This window comes from Lacerta agilis, chromosome 8 (assembly GCF_009819535.1).
Source record: "Lacerta agilis isolate rLacAgi1 chromosome 8, rLacAgi1.pri, whole genome shotgun sequence".
Classification (NCBI taxonomy): Eukaryota; Metazoa; Chordata; class Lepidosauria; order Squamata; family Lacertidae; genus Lacerta; species Lacerta agilis.
The window spans coordinates 56,731,122-56,754,257 of record NC_046319.1 but is presented as its reverse complement, the minus strand read 5'-3'; the positions used below and the strand labels follow the sequence as shown (position 1 = coordinate 56,754,257).

The 23,136-nt window shown below is 43.5% G+C and overlaps 1 protein-coding gene across 1 annotated transcript in view; it reads left to right on the top strand.

The window, feature by feature from the left end:
- The window catches only part of CSMD2 (CUB and Sushi multiple domains 2), a 512,122-nt gene that overhangs the window by 333,519 nt on the left and 155,467 nt on the right, over window positions 1-23,136 (top strand). Inside the window, 1 exon segment of the mRNA XM_033157666.1 lies at window positions 19,276-19,602. Coding sequence (XP_033013557.1) covers window positions 19,276-19,602 — 327 coding nt within the window.

Sequence of the window (23,136 nt, the reverse complement as noted above, 5' to 3'; positions counted from 1 at the left end):
TGAGGGAGGGAGTGAACCTGCAGGCTGCATCTTGAACAAGTAGGTCAACTGGGGGGCGGCGGCGGGGGGGGCAGGGAATGCCTCAAAGTCTCAGCAGTTTAGATTCTCAGCAGCCCATGCATAGATTGTCTGTGGGGGTATCAAAACCTCAAAGTTCAGCAGTGACACAGACATGGAGGGTGAGTGGGTCTGGGGAGGAGGTGGACCCAAGCCCACCATCCAGACTGAGCCACCTTGATAATAAGAAACAATGCTACTATGTGGAGGGGCCATCTCATACAACATGTAATCCTTGCCATGTCGTAAGACCATCAACCCCATTTGCTCCTCAGACAATCAGGTGTCCTGCTCTGAGTCTGAATCACACCTGAGAGCCTGGTTGAATGTTGCATTCATGTCAACAGAGGCCGCTTGTTGAAAACAGAGAAGGTTGAACAACAGTCTGCTTGCCCTTAATATGAGTTGGAGTCTCTCAGACACTGAAACACCCGAGGAAGGTGATTGATAGTCGTTGGGAATGCTGATTCCTTCCTTATTCCAACCCACCCCATGCCTGCTTACTTCCTCTTTCTCCCCCACTACCCCCAGTCTGTCCTTGTCCAAGGCTTGGCATGGGGACCATATTGGAGGCCAGGCAGGTGTCATCTCCTTGGATGGATCATACCCACTACATGTATGAGCTTGCAGGCTTCCCATAGGCATTTGGTAGGCCACTGTGAGAACAGCATGCTGAACTAGATGGGCCCCCTTTGGCTTGATCCATGCAGCTGGGCTCTTCTTGCATTCTTATGTCCACCTGGCTTCCTTCCTCCATTCTTCCTTCCAGAGTGATAGAAGATGCAGCTGGCATCCTGATGTGGTGGCAGCTGCTTACACCCTGGATTTGCAACATTGATCTCCCCATCTTTGGCCATTAGCATTTTGTGCTGGGTGTGTGTGTGTGATAGGAAATGTGGTCCCAAGCAGAAGTAGGCTCCATGACACCAAGATGTTTGCTATATTTCATTGCAAGAATTTCATAGAACTGTAGAGCTGGAAGGAACCACATGGGTCATTAGCCCAACTGCATGGCCACAAGGCCAGGTAGCCCCATTCCATCCAAAAAGCTGCCATCATGCTGCCTGGCCCCTAAGGTAAGCATTTGACCATGGAGTGGGGGAAGTGCAATAGACTGGCATTGAGACTGTGTGAGAGTAGAATTAGGTCAGGCAGAGCGCTTGTAGACTTTACTTCCCATCTTGATTCTCCTTTTAGGGGCTGAATTGAGGCCTTCACCTAACGTAAGTCCTGCCTTGGTTTCTTGTGAAATCCTTAGCTGAAATTTCTGAGCTTCCCCTCAAAAAAATAGCCATAGGCAAAGTATTTTTATTTATGCAGCTTAATCTGGGGACATACACAACATATCACTGATGCTCACAATTATTGATTGTCAAACATGATAGAGAACAGAGTATTATATTGGGGAGGGGAGGCTGAATCTATGAATATGTTGAATCTAAAACTGCTCTGGACACTTTCTGTTAGCATTTGGGTCTGTCTTCCTTCTGGGATACGTGGGCATGTTTCCATACCAGAAAAACTGGTGGTCACCACACAAATATGCACACCCCACAACCAAACAAGTATTGCCACCTATTCAATCAGCTTGAATTGTATGCAACTTTCAAGCCTAATTTCAGTAGAAAGAGGAGACCCTTTGGGCTCCTATAAAGGCCTCTGTCCTTGGGGTGGGTGACACGTTGGTGACTCCTGGTTTAATTTATTGATCTAACTAGTGCAGTTGAAATCTGTGTGTGCTTTTAGGTCCAGAGTTGGTGGGGTTTGTTTTGGTATGTTTTGGTTTGGTTTCTGGATCATCCTGAATTATTTTCTGATGGTTCAGTTGTTGGATGTGAAGCAGTGCAGGGGGAGGCTTAGAGATGGTAGGAAGGAGTCCATGCAAATGTTTGATCAGGAATTGCAGAAAAATTGGTCAATGTATTAATGAAGAAATCAGCTGTGTCTTCCTCTGCTCTTGATACTTTTTTGCATGAGATGCCACCAGTGGAGGCTTGTTCATAGTTCTAAATGCCATTGCTAGAATGGGGCACTGCCCAACCAAACTCAGTCTGTTCCCAGTTAACCCCCACCTGCCTGTCTTCTTTCTTACGGTCAATCCAGGGGGGTGGAGCAGACTGTCAGCTTCCTCCTCCTTAGTCTCAATGTTGCCTTTGTGAGATTCAATGGGCAAGACAACTAAAGCTAGAATTAGTTGTCTGTACCTGACATTGGTTCTGGCTCTGCCACTCATTTGCTCTGGCTCCACCCACCGTTGGCCTGACTGCCTTGTCCCCCACCAGTCCCAATGGTTAGCAGCCACCACTGCACATGATACCTGATTGTACATGAGGCTGACCTGTAGCTCTGTAGTTGTGATTCAATATTATTTGTGAATAAGAAGTGGAAGTATATTGGTGGTGGTGGGAATTTGGAGGAGGAACAAAGAGAGTGAAATGTTTACAAATGTAAATAAATGCATGTGTGTGTGTTATAACATGGGAACACGGTACGTTTATCTTACATCATTTTGTCATATGTAGCTTCTCCATATTTTATCATCTGAATAGCTGTGGAACAGTTTGTGGACTGTTTTGGGCTATGTTTGTTCCACAAACCTTCTAAAGTTCATTGGCAGGATTGGATCTGGAGCAAGGAGTGTCACAAATGATCTGGTTCTTTAAGGGCTGAAGATTTGGGGAGCCCTTCCATGACATTCCATGAACCCTTTCCATGTCTTGGGAAATGTGCTGAGTAGAACTAAGCCCACAGATGGGATCAGAATGTCAGCCAGATAACCAGGAAGCCTGTGATACCTTCAGTGACAGCTTTGAGCACCCTGCTGTGTCTTGCTTAGCCTCCACCTCCAGTTACTCTGCTGTCCAGGCATCTGTAGTCGCTTCCCAGGACTGGCAAGACAGTGGTGTCTTGGTCAGGGGATTGGTAGTTCAGTCCATCTGGACTTTCAACCCAAACTTACCCCCCCCCCAAACTAGATCTGATGCTGTATAATAAAATGAGTGGCAGCCTTACAACTTGGGGGCCGCATAGGTGTGTGGTGATCATATGCAGCTGACTTTAGGGAAAGAAGGGGGTAAAACACATTATGATTGTGAGGAAGAGGTCCAGGGTCTCACCTGGCAAGGGGGGGCATGTGCTAGGGTTGGTGGCATTGCTTGTGGGCCCTGAAGTTCCCTGCCACTGGAAATGGCAGGAGGGAATCTTCCTAGTATTAAACACTGTGGTGTTACCTGCCTCTCATTTTATGTGCATATTGCAAGGGAATGTGGATGGGAAGCAGTGTGTGTGTGTGTGTGTGTGTGTGTTTTCAGCCACTAACTCCCAAATTGCAATGAACTTCTCTCAGCTGAGAGGGAAGGTGGGGTGACAGCTAGAAGGTCTGACTGGAGCCTCGGTAGAGTTGTGAGCCCCACTGTCGGCATCTTGCCCAGGTGTCCACAAGTCTGCTTTTCCTTGTTGCCATGTTCTCTTAAGCAATCAGCAAATATTAATGAATCAAAAGAAAAGTAGTGATCACTTCATCCTTCTATGGCTGGATTGGAACTGCATTTGACTGATTTGTCCATGATGAATGCTCTACGTTTGGCTGCATGATAGGCCACAACTATCTCATGCCTGCACACTCAACAAGAAATAAGCTTGGTTTTCTTAATTGGCTAAGATCCTTGTTTAAGTCATTGTTGTTCTGCTAGAATTTGTAGTTTGTTGGAATTTGTGCATCCACTTAACTTTGCAACCAAAGTGGGAACTACCATTTCCAGTGCGAAATGTGGCTCTTGTGATATAGCATTATGATTGTAATTATTATTATTATTATTATTATTATTATTATTATTATTATTATTATTTATTCCGTGAACAGCTGTGATGTGAAAGGTACATATGATGTTTCTTTCTACCTTGAGCTCACATAGCTTTCATGGGAGGATATTGTCTCTGGGTTAACTGCACATTACAGGAAGCCTATGGCTCTCACTACTCTGCGTCCCTTTGCTCCCTGCCTTCTTTGTAACCTCTTTGTAAATAAGTATAATGTGTGATGTAACACCAATTGATGAGCGCAGACGTTGAGCAACAACCCATAATGACAAGCAGCAAAGTGTAATGATCCCACACCATGTGTTGATGTTTACACAGACATTATAAGGCATACTGCTTCTGAACATGGAGTTTCTAGAGGGATTCACATGTCAGGATCACTGATTTGGTCAACAAACCCTTATATGATGTTTGTGTTTAGTTACTTTGGTGATGCAACTTGGGGACTGGACTGGAGTTTTTTCCCCCACTATTGACCCCATCAGTTGGCCTCTGAGGGGAGGTTCCTTAATTTGTTCAGTTTCCATCTACTATATTTTAATTTTGGTTGGCTGCCCTCACTGTAATCGTTCTTTCTTTCAACCTCACTGTTATTCTGAAGCCTCTATGAGGACTAGTTAGTTAGAAACTGAATACATAATTCTGGAAATGCATGGTGAATGTGAATGGTTAGGAACCGGGGATGAACAGCATTCAAGAAATGGAAGAAGCTATATTACCTATCTCTGAAATGGAACTCAAATGTCAGCAAAATCAGAGTTTGACATACAGCTCTAATCTTGGTCATTTGCAGTTTAGGGAAAAATCATTAACTTGTTGATGCTTGGACCTGCTGTTCAGATTAGAGTTGCCCCCCCAGACTGTCACTGTTTGGTGGGAAGGATTCAATAGCATACTTGGAAATTTAGGTTTGTGCAATTAAAGTGGAGGCACAGCAAATTAACTTTTTAAAAAAATGGACTTGGGGGAGTGGCTAACTTTTAAGCCTAATGGCGGAACAACCCCTCCAGTTACATCTAAGGCAACATGGCATTTATTTCCACTTTCCCATTTCAAAAACTACATTCCCAGCAAGGCGATTTTAGAGACTTTGTGGAAGCATGCCATGTTGGAGGAACTAGATGCTATGCAGTCTCTGGGAGTCTTCACACCCACACAGGAAGAAGCTGTGGGAGAGTACTCAGAGCTGTCAGATGAAGCCTCTTGACTCCAAAATGAAGAGCAGAGGTTGCCACTCACAAAAGAGCACAAAATAATCCCCACAATGGAGGAGGCCCAAGAAGCAGGTGAATATGTCATTAAAATTAGCAAAGACTTTTCCTCGGACTGGGCAACTACCTTGCTATCGCTTAAGTAAAATAAAAAATAAAAAATGGAGACATTGAAGAATCTGATTTTGAACATTTCGAAAATGGCAAATGAGCCTCTTAGTCAGTCAGTTGGAGAGACAAGCCCTGCAAATGGCAACTGTTGACCTGGCATTAAAAAATGTAGATGAACTGGCATTAAAATTTATTTAAATTAAAGCAGCCATCTAACGAGCAGATAGAACTTCTGAGCTGCCCTGTAACTTGGGAGGAGGTGTTGGAAGTGATCCAGAAGCTCAAATCTGGGAAATCCCCAGAGACTGATGACTTCATGGTGGAATACTACAAAGCTTAAGAAGAAGAACTGTTGCCATGCTTGATTAAACTATTGAAATTTATTTTGGATGGGAGCAAAAATGCACTGATGTGGCACACCTGCAGACTGTTGTTATTGTTCAACCCCACAGCAAGAATTACTTACTGCCATTATGTTTAAGTGCCCAACCAAACTGGCTTCATGCTCCACAGGAACATTTAGTAAGGTAATAAACCTTATCAATGAAGTCAACTCTACCCACTCCTCTGCAGCATTGGCCCCATGAGGCACCAAATTCTGAATTTGACAGAATTCAGTGGAACTTCCTAAGTCTACTACTTTCCAAAATGTGGTTGTGGTTGAAGTTACTCCACTCCAAATCCCATGCAGTGATCTCCATTAATGGGACGATGCTTCAGCAATCAGCCTTCTGTGGAGCAGTAAACAAGGTATCCCCCTCTCACCCTTGCCATTTGCTCTGGAGGGGGTGATGCTTTGTGGAGCAGAACATAAGGTAAATATGTTTGTGACTAAATGTTGCAAAAGCCCAGACAAGCCCTGAAACCACTAAAATCACAGCTCAGTGTGTTCTATCATGTAGCAGGACTAGAATCCAATACGCTAAATGGGTTGCCCTCCCAATTAACATGTCCCAGCCCAAACACGAGTGTGTTGTTGTTGTTGTTGTTTTTAAAAAATGCATTCAATTGCCAGGGCAAAATCTTGCCATAATTAAAAAGGTGGAGCCGTCTTAATTTGCCTCAGCTGCATCACAGCAGTCAAAATGTCTATTTTGCCAGATTTCTGGGTGTATTCCAAGTGATTCCCATCCTGGCTTCCGTTGCAAGTTTTAAACATTGCCAAAAAAACTGTTAAACAGTTTGTGTCCCAGGGAAAGAGATGCAGGGTAAGCCTCACTACACTTTATGGACCCAGTACAAAGCGGGGGGGGGGGGGCGGGCTGGGTGTTCCCCATTGAAGTACTAGTATGCATTCCAAGTCAAACACTACATTCCACTCATCAGAGTCTCTCTGGAGACCCCTTGGGTACAGCTTGAGATCTCTCCCTCTACACCATCCATTAGAGCACTTCCCTTTCTGTGGTTCTCCAGGGCTGCAGTGAGGGAAATGAATAACTCTTAAGAACAACTTTCTACCTTGGAGGGAGTGGGGCTCCGTGTTGGTCCCGGGTGTATCCTCCCCCTTATCCCACTGCTTGAACATCCCATATTTAGTCATTTAGATAAATATCAGCAATTTTGGGCCTGAGAATCCAATGAGATATATAGAATTCATGATCTAACACATAGAGGCCAAGCCACCAAGAAGGAGGCTCTAAAAGGATACCAAGAAGGGCTGCCAATTACATGGTTCCAGGTGACCCAGCTATGCTAATTTGCAGCCTACCTCTCTTACGCTCTTTGACTCCCTATGCACTAGATCAAATTTAAGAAATAGAAAAGTGGCCTCGGTGATGTAATGTATACTCATAGATCACATCTTGGGCACCTCTGATGGTTTTCACCAGGTCTGGGAGGGATACCTTGAGATGCAAATTGATGGACATAAGTGGGAAAGGGTGTGGTTCCCCCCCCCCAATGGTTAAGATAACCTTTGTGCATCTGCAGTTGGTGCCCCTCAAGGTCCTTCTCTGATGGCACTGGACCACAGTGTGGCTCTCCAAAATAAACAAAACCCTATCCCCTTTGTGCTGGAAGGACTGCAGGGGACATGTTTCATTTTTTCATGTGTTGTGGGGCCTGCAACAAAGTGCAAAAGGGGGGGCATGGATTTTTGCCATTGTCTCTTCCATTATGGGTGAAGTATTGAAACTTGATCTAGCCCTAGCCCTGCTATCACTGCAAAATGACAAAAATCCAGAGATCAAGCAAAGAGACCTGGTGTTCTTTTTTGTTAACAGTGCAATTGGTTGTTGCCTATCATTGGAAATCTGACTCAGAGCTCCTGATGGAAGCTTGGATAAATAACATCTCAGACATAGCTCTTTTGAATAGCCTCGTGCAGCACAGAAGGGTGACAAGAGGATTATCTAAGAGGAATAGGTTAGAAGAGATTTGGTTTCCATTATTCTCTGTATCCCCTGCCTTCCCAAGCCCCCGTGTGGAGAGGTTGTGTATGTAGCCCACTGGCTATGATGACCTGACCTTCGGGTACTTAGGGCAAGATGAATCTTTCCATGTTTATGAGCAGATCATTTTTGCTATCAGCTTAATTAATGATTCACTTCTTCCTATGCTGGGCTTCACCCAATATATCCATAAACCCGGAATAAATTCCGTATAGTTTCATGTGTTGTTTGCATTGTTGTGTTGAAATAATGATAAAAATTACTGGGGGAGGGGGAATGCAGTGACAGGTAGATTCACTAAAATATGTGGTATAATGATTGACTGACAGGAAGATGTATATTCATCATTTAAAGAAAACAGAATGAATGCTCAGGAAAGAGCAGACATTGTGTAACCTCCATGCAAGCTTTGTGCAAGTGGACAGCCAAATTAATTCTTCTTGGTTTGTTGATTTTGGTTTCCCTGCTGTTGCCGTGTGCTTATGTTGTATCATCTGCTTTGGCTATTGTATTGGTTTTATTTCTGAGCCATCATATAGATTTTTCGGATCAATAGGCAGGATATTAACTTTCTTTTTTAAAAAAAAGGGGGGGAGGATATCCACAGAGAATACTGACTGCCTCTGCATATTATTTGTGTCTAGAATTATCTGTTTCAATTACAGTTAACTCTCTGTGTCCAGATGTTGCCTGGTGTTTTACCTCCATGGAAAACGATCGCTTCGTGTTCATTCCACCCTCTAAGGGCATTTTCACACCTGAGTTTTTTAATTTGCTTGGGCTTCAGTGATGTTGTGTGAATTTACAATATCTGTCAGCTAGCACAGCATTGGGGAACCCTTGGTTCTCTAGATCAGTGTTTTTCAACCACTGTTCCGCGGCACACTAGTGTGCCGCGAGATGTTGCCTGGTGTGCCGTGGGAAAAATTTGTTTATTTGATTCCTATTCAAGAGAATTACTTTATATATAGTCAATATAGGCACAGAGTTAAATTTTTTAACATTTTCTAATGGTGGTGTGCCTCGTGATTTTTTTCATGAAACAAGTGTGCCTTTGCCCCAAAAAAGGTTGAAAAACACTGCTCTAGATGTTGCTGAAGTACAACTCCCAACAACCCTCACAACCATGGCCAGGGATGATGGGATTTGTAGCTCAGCAACACCTGGAGACCACAGGTTTCCCACACCTGAGCTAGAAACCTCACTTTCCTCTTTCATTGTACATTAGCCACAGTTACCCATGATGCGGTAGGCACCTGAGAGGCCTAAATTCACTTTTTAGATTTAAGTGGGGGACTATTTTTAATTGCCATTTTTCAACAGCTGTAAAAGTTTTTCTCCCCTTCTGAAGTCTCGTTTCTCTGCTAATCCTCCTCTTAGCCCTTCCTCCTGTGTGCCAAAATGGATTCTTTTTCGTGCATTAATTTTGCAACCCTTAGTAGTAATTACCTGTTCTTGTTAATCCCATATTGCCTTATTATACCTGCTGAATGATCCCAGGCCCCCATCATAAACAGGCTGCTTTCTGAATGTCTAGCCTCTTGTGCTCACTGCCCCATGTATGCTTTCAGGATTATAAGAGGAGAATTCAAACTGTGATCAATGGCTTTCTCCTCGCAATGTTTCCAGAGTCACTATATAATTTCCTGTTAACTATGATGAGTTTTACATTTAGCTAAAAATTAACCTGTCACTTGACTATTGCTTTCTTCCCCTACTTTCCTTCTCTCGCTTCTTCCTTCCCATAACGCACAACTTCATACAGAGCCCCAGAATGGCAAATTGGAGAAATGAGTCGTGATTGGAAACAAAACAGTGGTGGTTATGCTCTGCTGGGAGGCAATAATGCTTCTGAATACATGCCACTTTCTGGAGTTTTGCTCTTGTGTTCAGGTGCTGCTTTGAGGCTTCCCAGAGGCATTTGGTTGGCCACTGTGAGAACAGGATGGTGGACTAGATGGGGCATTGGCCTCATCCAGCCACTCTTCTTACATTCTTAACATATCTTCTGTTGGGTTTTGGTAACAAGTGTGGCATGTTGTTTAGCAAAGGAACCAAGATAATGAAATTGTCTCCATAGCCAGCTCAGTTATGTTTGATCAGCATATGCTGGAGCCTAGTTTCAGCCTCTTCTTGATTTACCTTGAGTTTGCGGGAAAGGTGTAGCCGTTGCTAGACCTGTGGAGTCACAACCTGGAATCAGAAGTCAGAGTCAGTCACAGGAGATGCTGCTGTTGCCCAGAATAAATCTGAGCTCGACATGGATGCTTTTCTAGCCCTTCCAGTTTAAGGGGAGCCAGTGACCAGACTGAATGAGTTGAATTGCACCAAAGTGTGGTAACGTTTTGCCCGTCCATGAAACACTCTGACCTGTAGCCTCTAGTTTCTCACTCCAAAGGGACAGAGGCAGACAGATCCTGGTTCTACACCAACATAAGTTTCTGCTTTTCCACATTCTAGCTGTGTACATTCAGGTTATTTTTTTGTCAGCAGTGGCAGATATGGGGATGCCCAAGCCACAGCCATTCCATCAGGCTGTAGAAGAGGAAGAGATGGGCTTGCAGACCCCAATGCACCAGCCTTGCTGAGAGATCAGCAGTTTTTGGCTCCTCTTTCTGAGCAGTTTCCATCCCAGCTTGTCACTACCGGTGCCTGAGTTTGCTTTTTTTCCTTCTCCGACCTCATCCCTTCATCCTTTTGTATTGTGTCTTTTAGATTGTAAGCCTGAGGGCAGGAACTGTCTTGGTTTAAAAGAAGAAAGATTGAATTGAAAGGTTATGCTACTATTCACAAATCTGCTAATGGTTTGTGCATGTGTGTGTTGTGGTTTCCCTCGGGAGCAGAAAAAATGGTGGTTGCTCACGACACCTGTATGTAACATCTGTTAATTTGGGAAATCTCTTTGTAGGAATCTGTTGAGTACAAATATTACATAACATTGTGCTGAGGTTGTTTATCTGTTTATTTATTTCCATTCCTGAGTTGCATCCTATGAAACATCTCAAAACAATTAAACAATAAAAAAACCTTTCTTTGTAATTTGCCAAGTTCCACTAAGGAATTGAGGAGTAATTGCCTGCCTGTTGTTTTATGGGTTGCTGTATTTTAAAAAGAGTTTGTGGATTCTGCTTTGAACTTCAGTAGAGAACTGAAGAAGGAATGTGTAGTGGATTAACCTCCCGCAGGTTTGTGCCAAATCCCCTTAAGCCTAGTTACATTTGCTGATGTCCTGAAAAATAAACTGCCTGCTGCAAAGGGCAGTCCAATAAATTGTAAGCGGAGCATTTCTAGAATGAGTGGGTGGTGTGTGAATATATTTGTGACCACATGCATGCCCCACACATTCTTCTGTTTACTATACAAGTTCAAACATCGGGTCTGTTCAGACTTCATCATCTTGAGAATCTTATCTTTCATTGGTTCTTTGGAATGCAGATTATAAATCCTAATTGTTGCAAAGGTAATCTTGACCCTTCTCCCCCCTTCCACTTTCCTCTCCATCCCCCTTGTACATCAATTATTTCATTTTATTGCATGCTTCCTCTAAAGGGCTGAGCTTTTCCTATTTTATCATCACAACAACTCTGGAAAGTAGGTTATTCTTTACTATGAGCTGCATACATTGAAGGTATAAATTAACAAAACCTGGGTTAGTCTGATAGTAACTGGCCCAAAGACACACACAAACACACACAGACAGAGAACTTCATGCGGAAGTGGGAGTTTGAACTCAGATCTCAACAACCTCAACAACACTAATCTCCAACAGCAGTGGCAGACTTTGGGCTCTCAAATTTCAGTGCTGCCCTGTGTGGTGCTAAAATTTGGTGCCCCTCCCCATCCCATAGCACTGATGTGGTGCCTCCTGCAGTGCAGTGCCCAGTGCAGCCACAGCAGTCATGCCACCCTAAAACCGCCTCTGTCAACAGGATAAAACAGCTGAATCTTGCCTAGAAATCACCTTGGCCTACACATGGAGGTGGGTTTTAGAATGGCTAATCAGAAAAGGGTTAGAGCCCAGGTGGTTTAGCTTTGACCCTTCAAATGTTGCTGGAATATAACTCCCACCACTCATGATTATTAGCCATGCTGGCTGGGGCTGATCCAAGTTGGAGTCTAACAACTTTTGTAGGGCCACAGCTTAATCACCGCTAGGTGAGAGGTTTTGGGTTATCGAGTTGGGATTGGAGGGGAGAAGGTACAGATAAGTGTGCTCTACTCATAATTTGTTCTTTAGTGTTACCTCATGGAAGGATGGTCTTGGGGATATGTATTGCATTGTCACCTTTCATCTATTGGTCCCTTCATAAGACTGTCCTCCATCAGAATTGCACCACAGAGTCACTGCAGGTATCATGTTTGTGTCAAAGCTGCTTTGTGAATTTACTTGAATTTGGGGCCACAATGCACACCCGCCCTGAGTCTTGGCTTTATGCTAACCCAGGGATGGATCAACTCCTGGGGATGCATGTCAAAGTGAGTGTGGCCAAAATGCAAAAGCAGGCTAACACATGCTGACCTAAACTCACCACAGTGAAGTGGTTCGCATGGATCCGTTTTATGATTCAGTACACTTCTGCTCAGGGTGAGCTGGGTTTGCTTCCTTCAACTTCATGAGTAGCGGAACACATGCTCACAGTTAAACAATTGGGTCTTAATGCTGGATAGTCCGTGGGCTATGATAATTCCTCTTGTTTGCCTGGATCAAAAATTGAAGGTGGCTATGCAGAAGCCTCTGGCTTTCGTCTCTCTATATAATGAAAATGTATGAATGTCATCATGCAGCCCCCAGTGGAGGATTTGTAGTGCCACATCACAATCCTGGATTTCCCGAAGTATATTTCCATGGTCTGTGTGGTTGTGTATTAAAGCAGTTTTGTGGTGGTGGTGTTCACAAAACAATTGGCACTAAGTGGCTGAACGTCTCTAATGTCATGGCGGTGAAACGAGGCAGACAGTGTGAGAGTCTCTAGTTGCTTCTGATTCTAGAGATGATCAGGGCAAGCAAGAGCCTGAAGGGGGAGGAAACTGCAGAATGTGTAGAGAGAAGAGGTGCATGTGCCGAGAACTAAAGACATTTAAAGCCAGATGTTGGCTGTAGGTAGTTCATTGCATTTATTTTACAGCCATGTAATCAATTCTCTGTTTCTAAATCAAACACTAGTTTCATCCCTGTGCTACTTTCCTGTCAACTGCTATTATTTCCTCAATTGAGGTTAAGTGTAAGTCATTCTGATTGTGGACTAGTGTATTTTCTTGTAGTGCAGGGGTGGGAAATCTCAGTGCTGAGTGCCTAATGCAGCTTTCCAGGTCTCTCTAACTGGCCCTTGTGACTCCCCCCAGGTCACACCCCTCACCAGTCCTATTTCATACCCTGCATGAGTGTTTTTTGCCTAGCTAGAATGTGTCCTTAAGGTCTGGTAATGCCTGTTGCTTGCCTGGATAGAGGACACAGAGGGGTGCATGTAAAAACCAGCCTACTGTACAAAGGGAATTTTTTTTCTCTGCCCCCTTTTATGTCTGGTTTTTTCCACCACTGGCATGTGACCTCCAGAAGGCAGTCCAGAATGGAATGCAGCCCTTGGTATGAAAAAGGGTTGTTCACCCCCTTTGTAATGAAAGAGGCAGGGTGAATAATTTCTTCACCTTACTGTCATTTGGGTAAATGTAAGAGCTGAACTGTTTAAAGTTTAGGTGGAAAGTAAATGCATGGTTGTCATTTTGGCTCATTGCTTCCCCCTCCACAGAAGTCCTTTCCTTGCATTATGTTTGCATGAAGTGTCATTCAGCCATCATACCGGAAAAATTAAACGTTGGCCTGGCATTGGCAACCGGCACCTTTGAATAGCTGCTTCCATGCAATACTCACCAGCACTGATGACTGCCCTGTTCCCCTCCGCTAGGCAGTCAAGTGTGAATGCTGCCATTTTTAAGTTCTCACAATTCCCCTGGATGTACTCTTTCTCCACAAATTTAAAATAGAAGCCACTGGGCTCCATCTCAAACCTGAATGCAGTTCTGAAAAATCCCTTTCTTGGTATATAATAAAATTGTAATGGTGTTGTCATGCAGCTGCTGCTCATGCAGACAGGGGGAGTGAGTGGACAGAGTGAACAAGCAGTGCAGGTGGTGGGCAGCCCAGTTTAGCCACACAGGGACAGACTGGGGCAGCTACCCTACAACCATCCTGCTATGCTGTGCTGCTAGTGGGTGGGAGGGAAATGAATGAGAGAAAATCTTTGTCCCCTTTGTAAACCACCCCCATGCTTCTGATACTGTTGTGATGGCTGCTCTGGAAAGGAGAAAGGTTGCATTATAAATTGCAGGCTCCCCCCCCCTTTTTGTTCCTACAGCAGCAGCTGCACTCCCATGTCATTTTCACCATTGGCTTGAGGGAAGGGAATGAAGTGTAAAGTGGGTGGAGAGATGTAATGTGGGGGGGGGGGGTTGGTCAAGTGTAAAGGAAGTGGGGTTGGGAAAGGGTGGCAGGTAGGTGGGATTGGTGAGCAGCTTGAATAGGGGTATAGCTCTTAGTCTCCTGTAAGATTGCATGAGTTTCCAAAGGCCTATGATCAAGTTTCCTATCTGGAGGGGTGATGCATAAAGTGGTGGGGTTTTTTGGGGGGTCAATGTATGCAGAAGCTTTGGAGGAGAGTTTGTATTACTAAGGTGGGTGTGGAGATGTGTTGTGCTCATACATATGTGTTCTGTTACCTCAAACTTTATTCTTTATTTACTGTGTTTCAAGACGGAGGTGTGTAAATGTCTAACTTAGAGAACTTTTTTCAGTAAATAAGTTGCCTTTGTCTATACGTTCAACCACATTTCAGGTCTTTTAGGTGGTATGGAAGTTCACCAGCAATTTGGATACTGTTGTGAATGATTTGGTCCTGGATGCCTTTTTAAATAGAATTGCTTGCCTCTGCCAGTGTAGGGCAACTAGTTTAACACTTTTCAGGGGCCTCTCTTCCTCACCTTCATAACTCTCTGTTTATCCCTGTTCACTGTCCTTCTCAAGTACTTTTGCCTGGCGGTAAAGTGTTGTTGGCCTATGATAATGCCTCTTGCTTGCCTGGATGGCAAGCTGAGGCTGAGTGTGCAGAAACATCTGACTTTTGTCTGTCTCTATAATAAAAATGTAAGAATCTCTTCACACAGCTCTTACTGGAGGATTTGTAGTGCCTTGTCATTGTTTGAAGTCGAGTAGGGAGTTGTTTGAAGTCAAGTAGGGAAACAAAAGTGAAGGCCAGTTGCAAAATAGCAGTGCCCTGGCATGGGAGTGAGAAAGGAGGGACACTGGGGGAGGAAAACTGGTGGCTTAAAACACTGGCAGAAATTTGAGTAAAGCAGAGATGGGGGAAACAGAGAGGAAAATAGCAGTTTTAAACAATGGCAGGGGTTTGAAAAAGTTCCTTCATTTTAGGAAGGTACTACAAAAAATTTGAAGGATCTACATCCTTTCTCTCTTTCACATGCTACAGTTGAGGAAAGGTAGAGCGAAGCATTTGAGTTCAGTGAGTAGGGAGGAAAACTGAAAAGGAAAAAAAGTGGTTGTTTTAAACAATATCAGAGGTTTGAGTAAACTGGAGTGGAGGGATACTGAGAGAAAAAGAGGTGGCCATTGTAAACAACAATAGAGGTTTGAGAAGAAGAAGCAGAAAGTAACACAGAGGGAGCAAAGTGGCAGTTGAAAGCAAAGTTTGGGTAAAGCAAGGAGGAGTTTGGAAAACCCCTGTTGTATTAACATATTTTGGAATGAAGCGTATAGTACAAAGATGGGAGGTGCATCTATTACTCTGCCTGAATTTTGCTTCTGGCCCTGCCCATCACTGGAACAGGTAGGTAGCCGTGTTGGTCTGCCATAGTCAAAACAAAATAAAAAATTAAAAAATCCTTCCAATAGCACCTTAGAGACCAACTAAGTTTGTTCTTGGTATGAGCTTTTGAAAGCTCATACCAAGAACAAACTTAGTTGGTCTCTAAGGTGCTACTGGAACGATTTATTTTTTATTTTGTTTTCATCACTGGAACGTGGCCGCTTGAAGGTTGACTCTCAGGGAATCTGGCCCTGAGGCTGAAAAAGATTTTTCACCCATGACTTAATTGCATCACCAAGTTCTTTTGTCCTTGTAATAGACCTGCTTCCCATTTCCTCTATTATTTCAGGAAATGGCTAGACCAGCAGAAGCCCTTACAGATTAAAAAATATAATCATGGCATCATAACCTTTGGTGAGGGGTGTGGGAAGGTGGAAACGAAAGGGCATAAATAATAATACAGTTTAGTGTTTGGGAAAACATGTTTGATGAACCGTTCCTTCGGGCTGGCAGTTAACATGAAAAGGTTTTACATACTAGGTGGAAAGTGGGGAGGGGGGTCCAGAAGGTATCCAGGAGTAGGAGGTGAAGTGTCGCAAGCCAGTTTGGTTGTGTGTGTGGTGTTGGCGGGGGCACTATTAAATCAGTAATGTGTTAGACAAGCAGTAGACAGTACCAATTAAACAGCCTCCTTGCTATGGGAAGCAAATGGACCCTGTCAGCTGAAATGTGTGTGGGGGGGGGATCCCTAAAGGGGATCCATGTTCATTTTAGTGCTTTAAACATTTCCCTTAATTGCCTTTACTTTTCCAGCATCTGGCTTCACACCTGGTTAGCTTAGGCCACTGGCCTACTCATAAAGGGAGAGGGTGATGGGCAGGGTGGCAAGTAGTTGCTCCGTAGTGCTTCAAAAGTCTGCACGTTGTGAGTTGGGATTCTGCGGTTCACCCATTGCTTAGAATATAAGAAAGGGCTGCTGAATCAGGCCAGGAGCCCATTTAGTCCAGCATCCTGTTCCCACAGTGGCCAACCAGATTCCTGTGGGAAACAGCCTTCAAGTGGCAGCTTCAGCACACCACTTCCATAGTGTGCAATGTTCCTCCTGTCCACTGTTTTCCGATGACTTGTGCGAAGCATTTCCACCCACACCTGTGTGCTGTCCACAGTGATGTGCAGAACGTGCTGGCAAGGAAATAATTTATACCTTGTCATAATCTTACAGCAAGTGTCTTAGATGTAGCTAAGATGGACATGTGAACACTGACAATCCTAGATTAATGACTGAAGATGCATATATTCACCTACACACACACACACACACACACACACAAACTTTTTGGGAGACACTGCAATTAGGTGACTTTTGAATTCTGCTTGCCCCAATTTAAGCAGGGAGATGTTCCAGGGATGTCATGCTTACCTGATGTTAGTTTCCTTTGGAAGGAGGTCACTGGAGTCTTGTGTCATTTTGAGCTTACGCACATTTAACTTGTGCAAATTCAGCTTTACTTTCTTGGCCGAAAAACATAAAAATAAAAAGGGGGCTGGCATCCTGGGGGAGGGGACAACATCACTCCCACCTGCCACTGCACTCACATTGGGAGAGTATTTGCAGGAGAGTGTTCAGTGCCCTTGAAAGAGCATTTGGAGGTAGAGGTGGAGTGTGAATTGACTATACACAATTTTGGCTTCATGTGCTATCCCCGGAACGTAATCCCCATGTAAACGGAGAGTTGACTGTACGCAGAATGGCTACGCCGGGGGAGAGGCTGTAGCTCAGTGGTAGAACATTGCTTCACATGCAAAAGGTATTGCGTTCAAACCCCAACATCCCTAGGAAGGACCGAGGAAAGTCTGCATCTGAAACCCTGAAGAACTGCCACCGGTTGGTATAGATAGTTCTGATCTAGATGAGCCAGTGGTTTGATTCAGTATGAGACAGTGTCCTTAGGAAGGGACTACATGCAGAAGTTCCCAAGTTCAATCCACACCATCCACAGCTAGGGCTGAGAAACACTCCATGTGAAACTCTGCAGAGCCTTGGGAGAGCATTTGCCATTGCAAACAATATTTACAGTTTGTCTGAACCACCTCCTGTCCCCTTACAGCTCGACTGCCAGTAGGTGTCACTGGTGTGAGGAGGGCGGCGGCAGCGCAGGACATATGTTGGGGAGCTGCTTCCGTCTGTCTTGACTGTTCCTCTGTGGCTTGCCTGGGGCCATCTACCCTAACCGCTTACCTGGGCAAACAGCTTGCCAGCCAGGACCGACCATTCACTCACTCGCCTGGGCTGTCCCTCCTCACTCTCCAACCTGCTGAAATAACCCAGCAGCTCTGAGAGCTCAGTTTGTTGTCACACCATAGTTTGCAGCAGCAGCACCTGTTGACAACTACGCAAACTGCAGCATGGCAACACTGTTACGTACTTACTATATGTAAGAATAGGTGAAATTGCATACAAACATGCATATTGGCAAAAAAATGTGCACTAAAATGTTGGTGATTTGTCAAGAAGACTTTAAAAAAAATTGAAAGATGATGTCAAAGTGTGAATAACTGAACTTAAGATAGGAAAAATGAGAAACTGAGGGAACCCAAAACTGACAGATTCACCCATCCCTACTGACTCGGTCAAGGAAACTTGTATATTCCTATGAGCTAAGGTAGCAGCACAACTTAGTACTACAACTGGCAGCTAAATACACTGCCACACACCTCCCTCTCTCTCTCTCTCTCTCTCTCTCTCTCTCTCACGTTATAACTTTATTTTTAAAGACCCAGCTGCAAGGCAGAAGTTTAGCAGCATAGCTAATTAGGTACATAAGAGTGGGGATAAGTGAATAATAATATTGCCACATTTTCCTTCATTTTATTTTATTTTTAATTTCTAAGGTGCTTATTGCGTTGATGCAGAGGCAGACCATTTTCTTCTGCCCCCCTTTCTTTTCCCTTTCCCTTGCATTGCCTTTTTAATACTGAGAGATAATTAGTTTGCATGACTCCCCCTCTCTCCCCTCCCCAGAATCTCACATTCAAAAGTCTGTCACCTGTTTAGCTGAGCTGCCTTCTGTTGCTGCAAGGCAGAGCGTATTTTTAGCTGTGGCTCCCCAGCTTTGGAATCCCTTCCCCGAGTATTTATGCTGGCACCAGCACTCCAAGGTTTTCAGTGCAATATTAATACCTTCCTAAATAATTTTTGTTCGTTTCAATTTGTGCTTTGGTTGCTTCGGTTTTACATCCCCGCCTTATATTTTGTTACAGGTGTTTTCCTGGTTTAAAATTGGAACTTGAATTGGTTTCTATTTACAGTTTTGTACAAACCTCTGGGATCTTTAGATAAAGAGCAGCTAAGAAATATTTATTTTTTTTAAAAAAAATTAAATTAAAAATAAATCAAACCAGTTTGATGCATCATGGCTTGTCTGACATTAGGAACAGGGGGGTTGGGATTTGCTAAAGTGCACTTTCTAAAACAATACATGAACTAAAAAAAACCACCCATCCTTCAAAATTCACCCTCCTCCTAATTTTGCAGTGCTGTCCTCCAGCCAAATGATTTGTACCAGAATGCATGAACTAGGATAAGGTGTGCAGTAAAATGCATATATTATCAAAAATACAAAAATTAATTGCATTAGAGGAATTTTATTTGCAGATTTCCACAGCAGGAGAAATTGCATACAAATGCATGCATTGTTGGACAAACTCACACTAAAATGCCAATGAACTTTCATGAGGACATTTTTTTCCAAAAAAATAATAATCTCAAACCGATGTGGAAATATGGAGAACCAAAATTAAGATTGGAAAACTGCGAGAAACTGAAATGCCTAACTGACACCAACCTTCACTCGCACTTTCTCGTTGCAGTTTCCTGCTTCTTCAACTTTACTACGTCATCTGGCATTGTGCTGTCTCCAAACTACCCGGAGGAATATGGCAGCAGCCTGCACTGCGTTTGGTTAATCATTGCAAAACCTGAAAGCCGGATCCATTTGGCCTTTAATGATTTCGACGTGGAGCCCCAGTTTGACTTCCTGGCTATCAAGGATGGCGGCACAGCTGAATCGCCTGTCTTGGGGACATTCTCTGGGAGTCAGCTACCATCTTCTCTGACCAGCAGCGGCCATGTCGCCAGGCTGGAATTTCAGACTGACCACTCCACCGAAAAGCGGGGCTTCAATATCACGTTTACCAGTAAGTGAGCAAATATGTTCATGTTGTGTGGACTGATGATGGAAGGGTCCTCTTTTTTTCTTTATTCAGGGTTGCAGCCTTTGTTTGTTTATTTTAAATGTTTTTATGAAGTTTTCAATTTTACATCTCAAAATAAACATTGTACATAGAACCATACATTCAGTGACTTCCCTCCTTCCCCTTCCATGGTTCATTTAATTTATCTACCGCTCCTGCATATTTTACTATAACCATTTCATTCAGGGTCTCCTATCTTACATCACTCAAATGTTTATTATACTGTTGAATTTACCTTAATGCTGCCAGCATTTTCAACTGTGCACTATTATTTTCCATATACTCAGCAAAAGTTTTCCACTCCTCTTTAAATACACGTTCTTCTTGCTCTCTTATTCTATATGTTAGACCAGCTAATTTCGCATATTCTGTCATCTAAAATTGCCAATACTCTTTACCTGGGACCTCCCTCAGTTTCCATTTTGGGACTAACAAAACTCAGGCCGCCATTGTTGCATACATAAATAAGTTTTTTTTTCTGGCACCTGGGAACCTCTGCCTGACTAACAGAAATGCCTCCGGTCTTTTTGGGAAAGTTGTTTTAAACATTTTCCCCCATCTCATTATAAATCATGAACTCTTTGCTGGAATAACCTAAAGTCTCAGAAGGAACAAGCTAAGAGCTAAAAAGTGTGATTGCCAGTTTATCCAGATTTATTTACTTATTTCCTGTTTAGGGAAGCTTTTGATGTTTGATGGACTATTGTATTTTAATATTTAGTTGGAAGCCGCCCAGAGTGGCTGGGGAAACCCAGCCAGATGGGTGGACTATAAATAATAAATTATTATTAGTAGTAGTATCAGTAGTAGCTTGTTTGAGTTAGAACTGTTCATTTTTCACTCTAAATAAGTGGTTTAAAATATTGCCCCTCAATGATATTTTTCTCTTCAACATGTATGTTTAGGGAGGCAATGGTCACCTCCAGACTGTCATTAATTTGCAGGAGGGATCAAGTGTATACCAGGAATTTCAGATTGCAAAGTTAAAGTGAGTTAAAGTTCTCGTTTGACCTGGTACAACAAATCCATTTCTAAAGGACTTTTTGCGTTTAGGAAAGTGATGGGGAAATGCACTGGTATGTGTAAAATGAATGAATGATTAACAGGAAGACCATGAAATTATTTCACATGGTACTAGACGGTTGCTTGAAATACTGGCCTATTCTACATTCTTCCTTGTCCTAGCTTCAGGCACAGTATCTTAAGCAATGATTTTGGCCATATTCACACCATACATTTAAAGCACTGTGATACCATTTTAAACAGTCATAGCTTCCCCCCAGAGAATTCTGGGAGCTGTAGTTTGTTAAGGGCCCTGAGAGATGTTAGGATTCCCCCATTCCCCTCCCAGAGCTAAAATTCCCAGGGTGGTTTAACATTCAGTCCCCCTTCCCAGGGAATCAGACCTCCCTAACAACTCTCAGCACCCTTAACAAACTACAGCTCCCAAAAAATGTTGTGGGGGTGCCGTGGCTGCTTAAAGTGGCTTCAGGGTGCTTTAAACGTTTGTTGTGGATGTGGCCTCAGCTTCCTGTCTTCTTTTTCTTCATTTTTGTGTGTGGATCCATAAATGTTTGGAAACCTGTCGCTTTATTCAAGGTTACTTAGCAGCAGTCTGCAAATATGTGATTTTTCACTTCTCAACACCCTGGATATTCATTGCACATTTATTTAGTGCCCCAAATATTACTGTTTGAATTAACATGGCCCCAATGTACTGTGCTTGCTTTGAGTATACCCTCAGAACCGCCAGGCACTGCATAAATGAAAGGATAAACTTTGTTGCATAGAATAATAGAGCAGGAAATATTTTTGGGTCCTCTTAAATTTGAGCCATGAATGCCAGCTTCCCATAGCAATGTGCTCTCATGCGCTCTCCTATAATTTTCTAAAGAACACGATTACATTGGCTTGGCAGGAGTGATGAACGACCTTTGTTATAACAGTGGTTAACAGCTCTGCAAAATTAATGGTATTTCTGGTTGGCAACTGCAAACCGGCTATTATTAAAAATAATTTGCTGGGCTAGATTAGGGGACAGGTTCATCAAAGTCGCCTAACCTGTTGGGGGTTTTTTGTGGGGGGGGGGGAGGTTGCCAGGGGCTTAATGCCTAATGTTTAGAAGTGTGGATGTGGAATTTGTTCAGCCCACTGGGACAGAGGGGTTATTCTGGGTCACATCATGGATTGAGCGGTTGCCATCTGAGTGTTAGTCAGCAAAGCAGTTGCAACTGCAAATTTAGAGAGGTGGGGAAATGGTTTGGTAATGTATTAACAGAGGATGCATATGCACTGACAATACATTTTTATATGTTCTTTAAATGTATGGTGCATAGGCAGTCTCTGTTAATTGGGACTGCAGTGTTCCCCTCACAGAACTACAATTCCCAACACCAAAGTCAGTTTCCTAAGCATCTACAGTCATACCTTGGTTCTCAAACGCCTCGTGACTCAAACGCTTTGGCTCCCAAATGCCACAAACCCAGAAGTGAGTGTTCAGGTTTGCAAATTTTTTTTTGGAAGCCGAACATCCGACACGGGTTCTGCGGGTTCCAATTGAGTGCAGAAAGCTCCTGCAGCCAATCAGAAGCCGCTCCTTGGTTTTCGAACTTTTTCGGAAGTCGAAAGGACTTTTGGAACTGATTCCGTTCGAGAACCAAGGTCCGACTGTATATAGATTAGGAAGCCAGGTGAAAAGTCTGTGAATTTTTAACGGAAGGCAGCAGAGCTATGAAAAGCCCAGTAAAATTTACTAGGGGGGAGGGTTGGGCCTGCACATCTCTGTCCAAAACATACAGAAATGTGAATGTAGTTTGCCATTTGAGCTGTGTCACAGGGGTCATTTTCTCCAATTGTTCTCAGATTAGATGACTGTAACAAACTCTGCATGGGGCTGCGCTTGAAAACCATTCAGTTAACGCAAAGTGTTGCATCAGCCATGATGCTGACAGGGACTAGGGAGGAATCTAGGAAGCTGTCTTATACTGAGTCAGGTCATTGGTCTGCCTAGCTCAGTACTGTCTACACTGACTGGCATCATCTCTCCAGAGTTTCAAACAGAGGAACATTTCCAGTCCTACCTGAAGTTTATGGGTACTGAATCTGGGACCTTTTGCATGCAAAACATGTCCTCTACAGCCACAGCTGTTTCCTAGGTGATCTGACCCTACCACAAGGGTTCTATATGCTATGCACTGGCTACCAACTAGTTTTCAGTTTCAGTTCAAAGTGTCAGACTTAACATTTGATGTCTTTAACACAGATGTGGCTAATCCAATGCCCTCCAGTTGTTTTGGACTCCCATCAGCTGAAGGCACCATGGCCAATATTCAGGGCTGATGGGAGCCTAGATTCAATAACAGGACATTTTGGAAGTAAGAATAAAATATTGATAAGGTAGCCTTGCCACATAGAAGCATGTGTGATGCAGCCTTCTATTTTAATTTATAAAGCATCTACAGTCGTACCTTGGAAGTC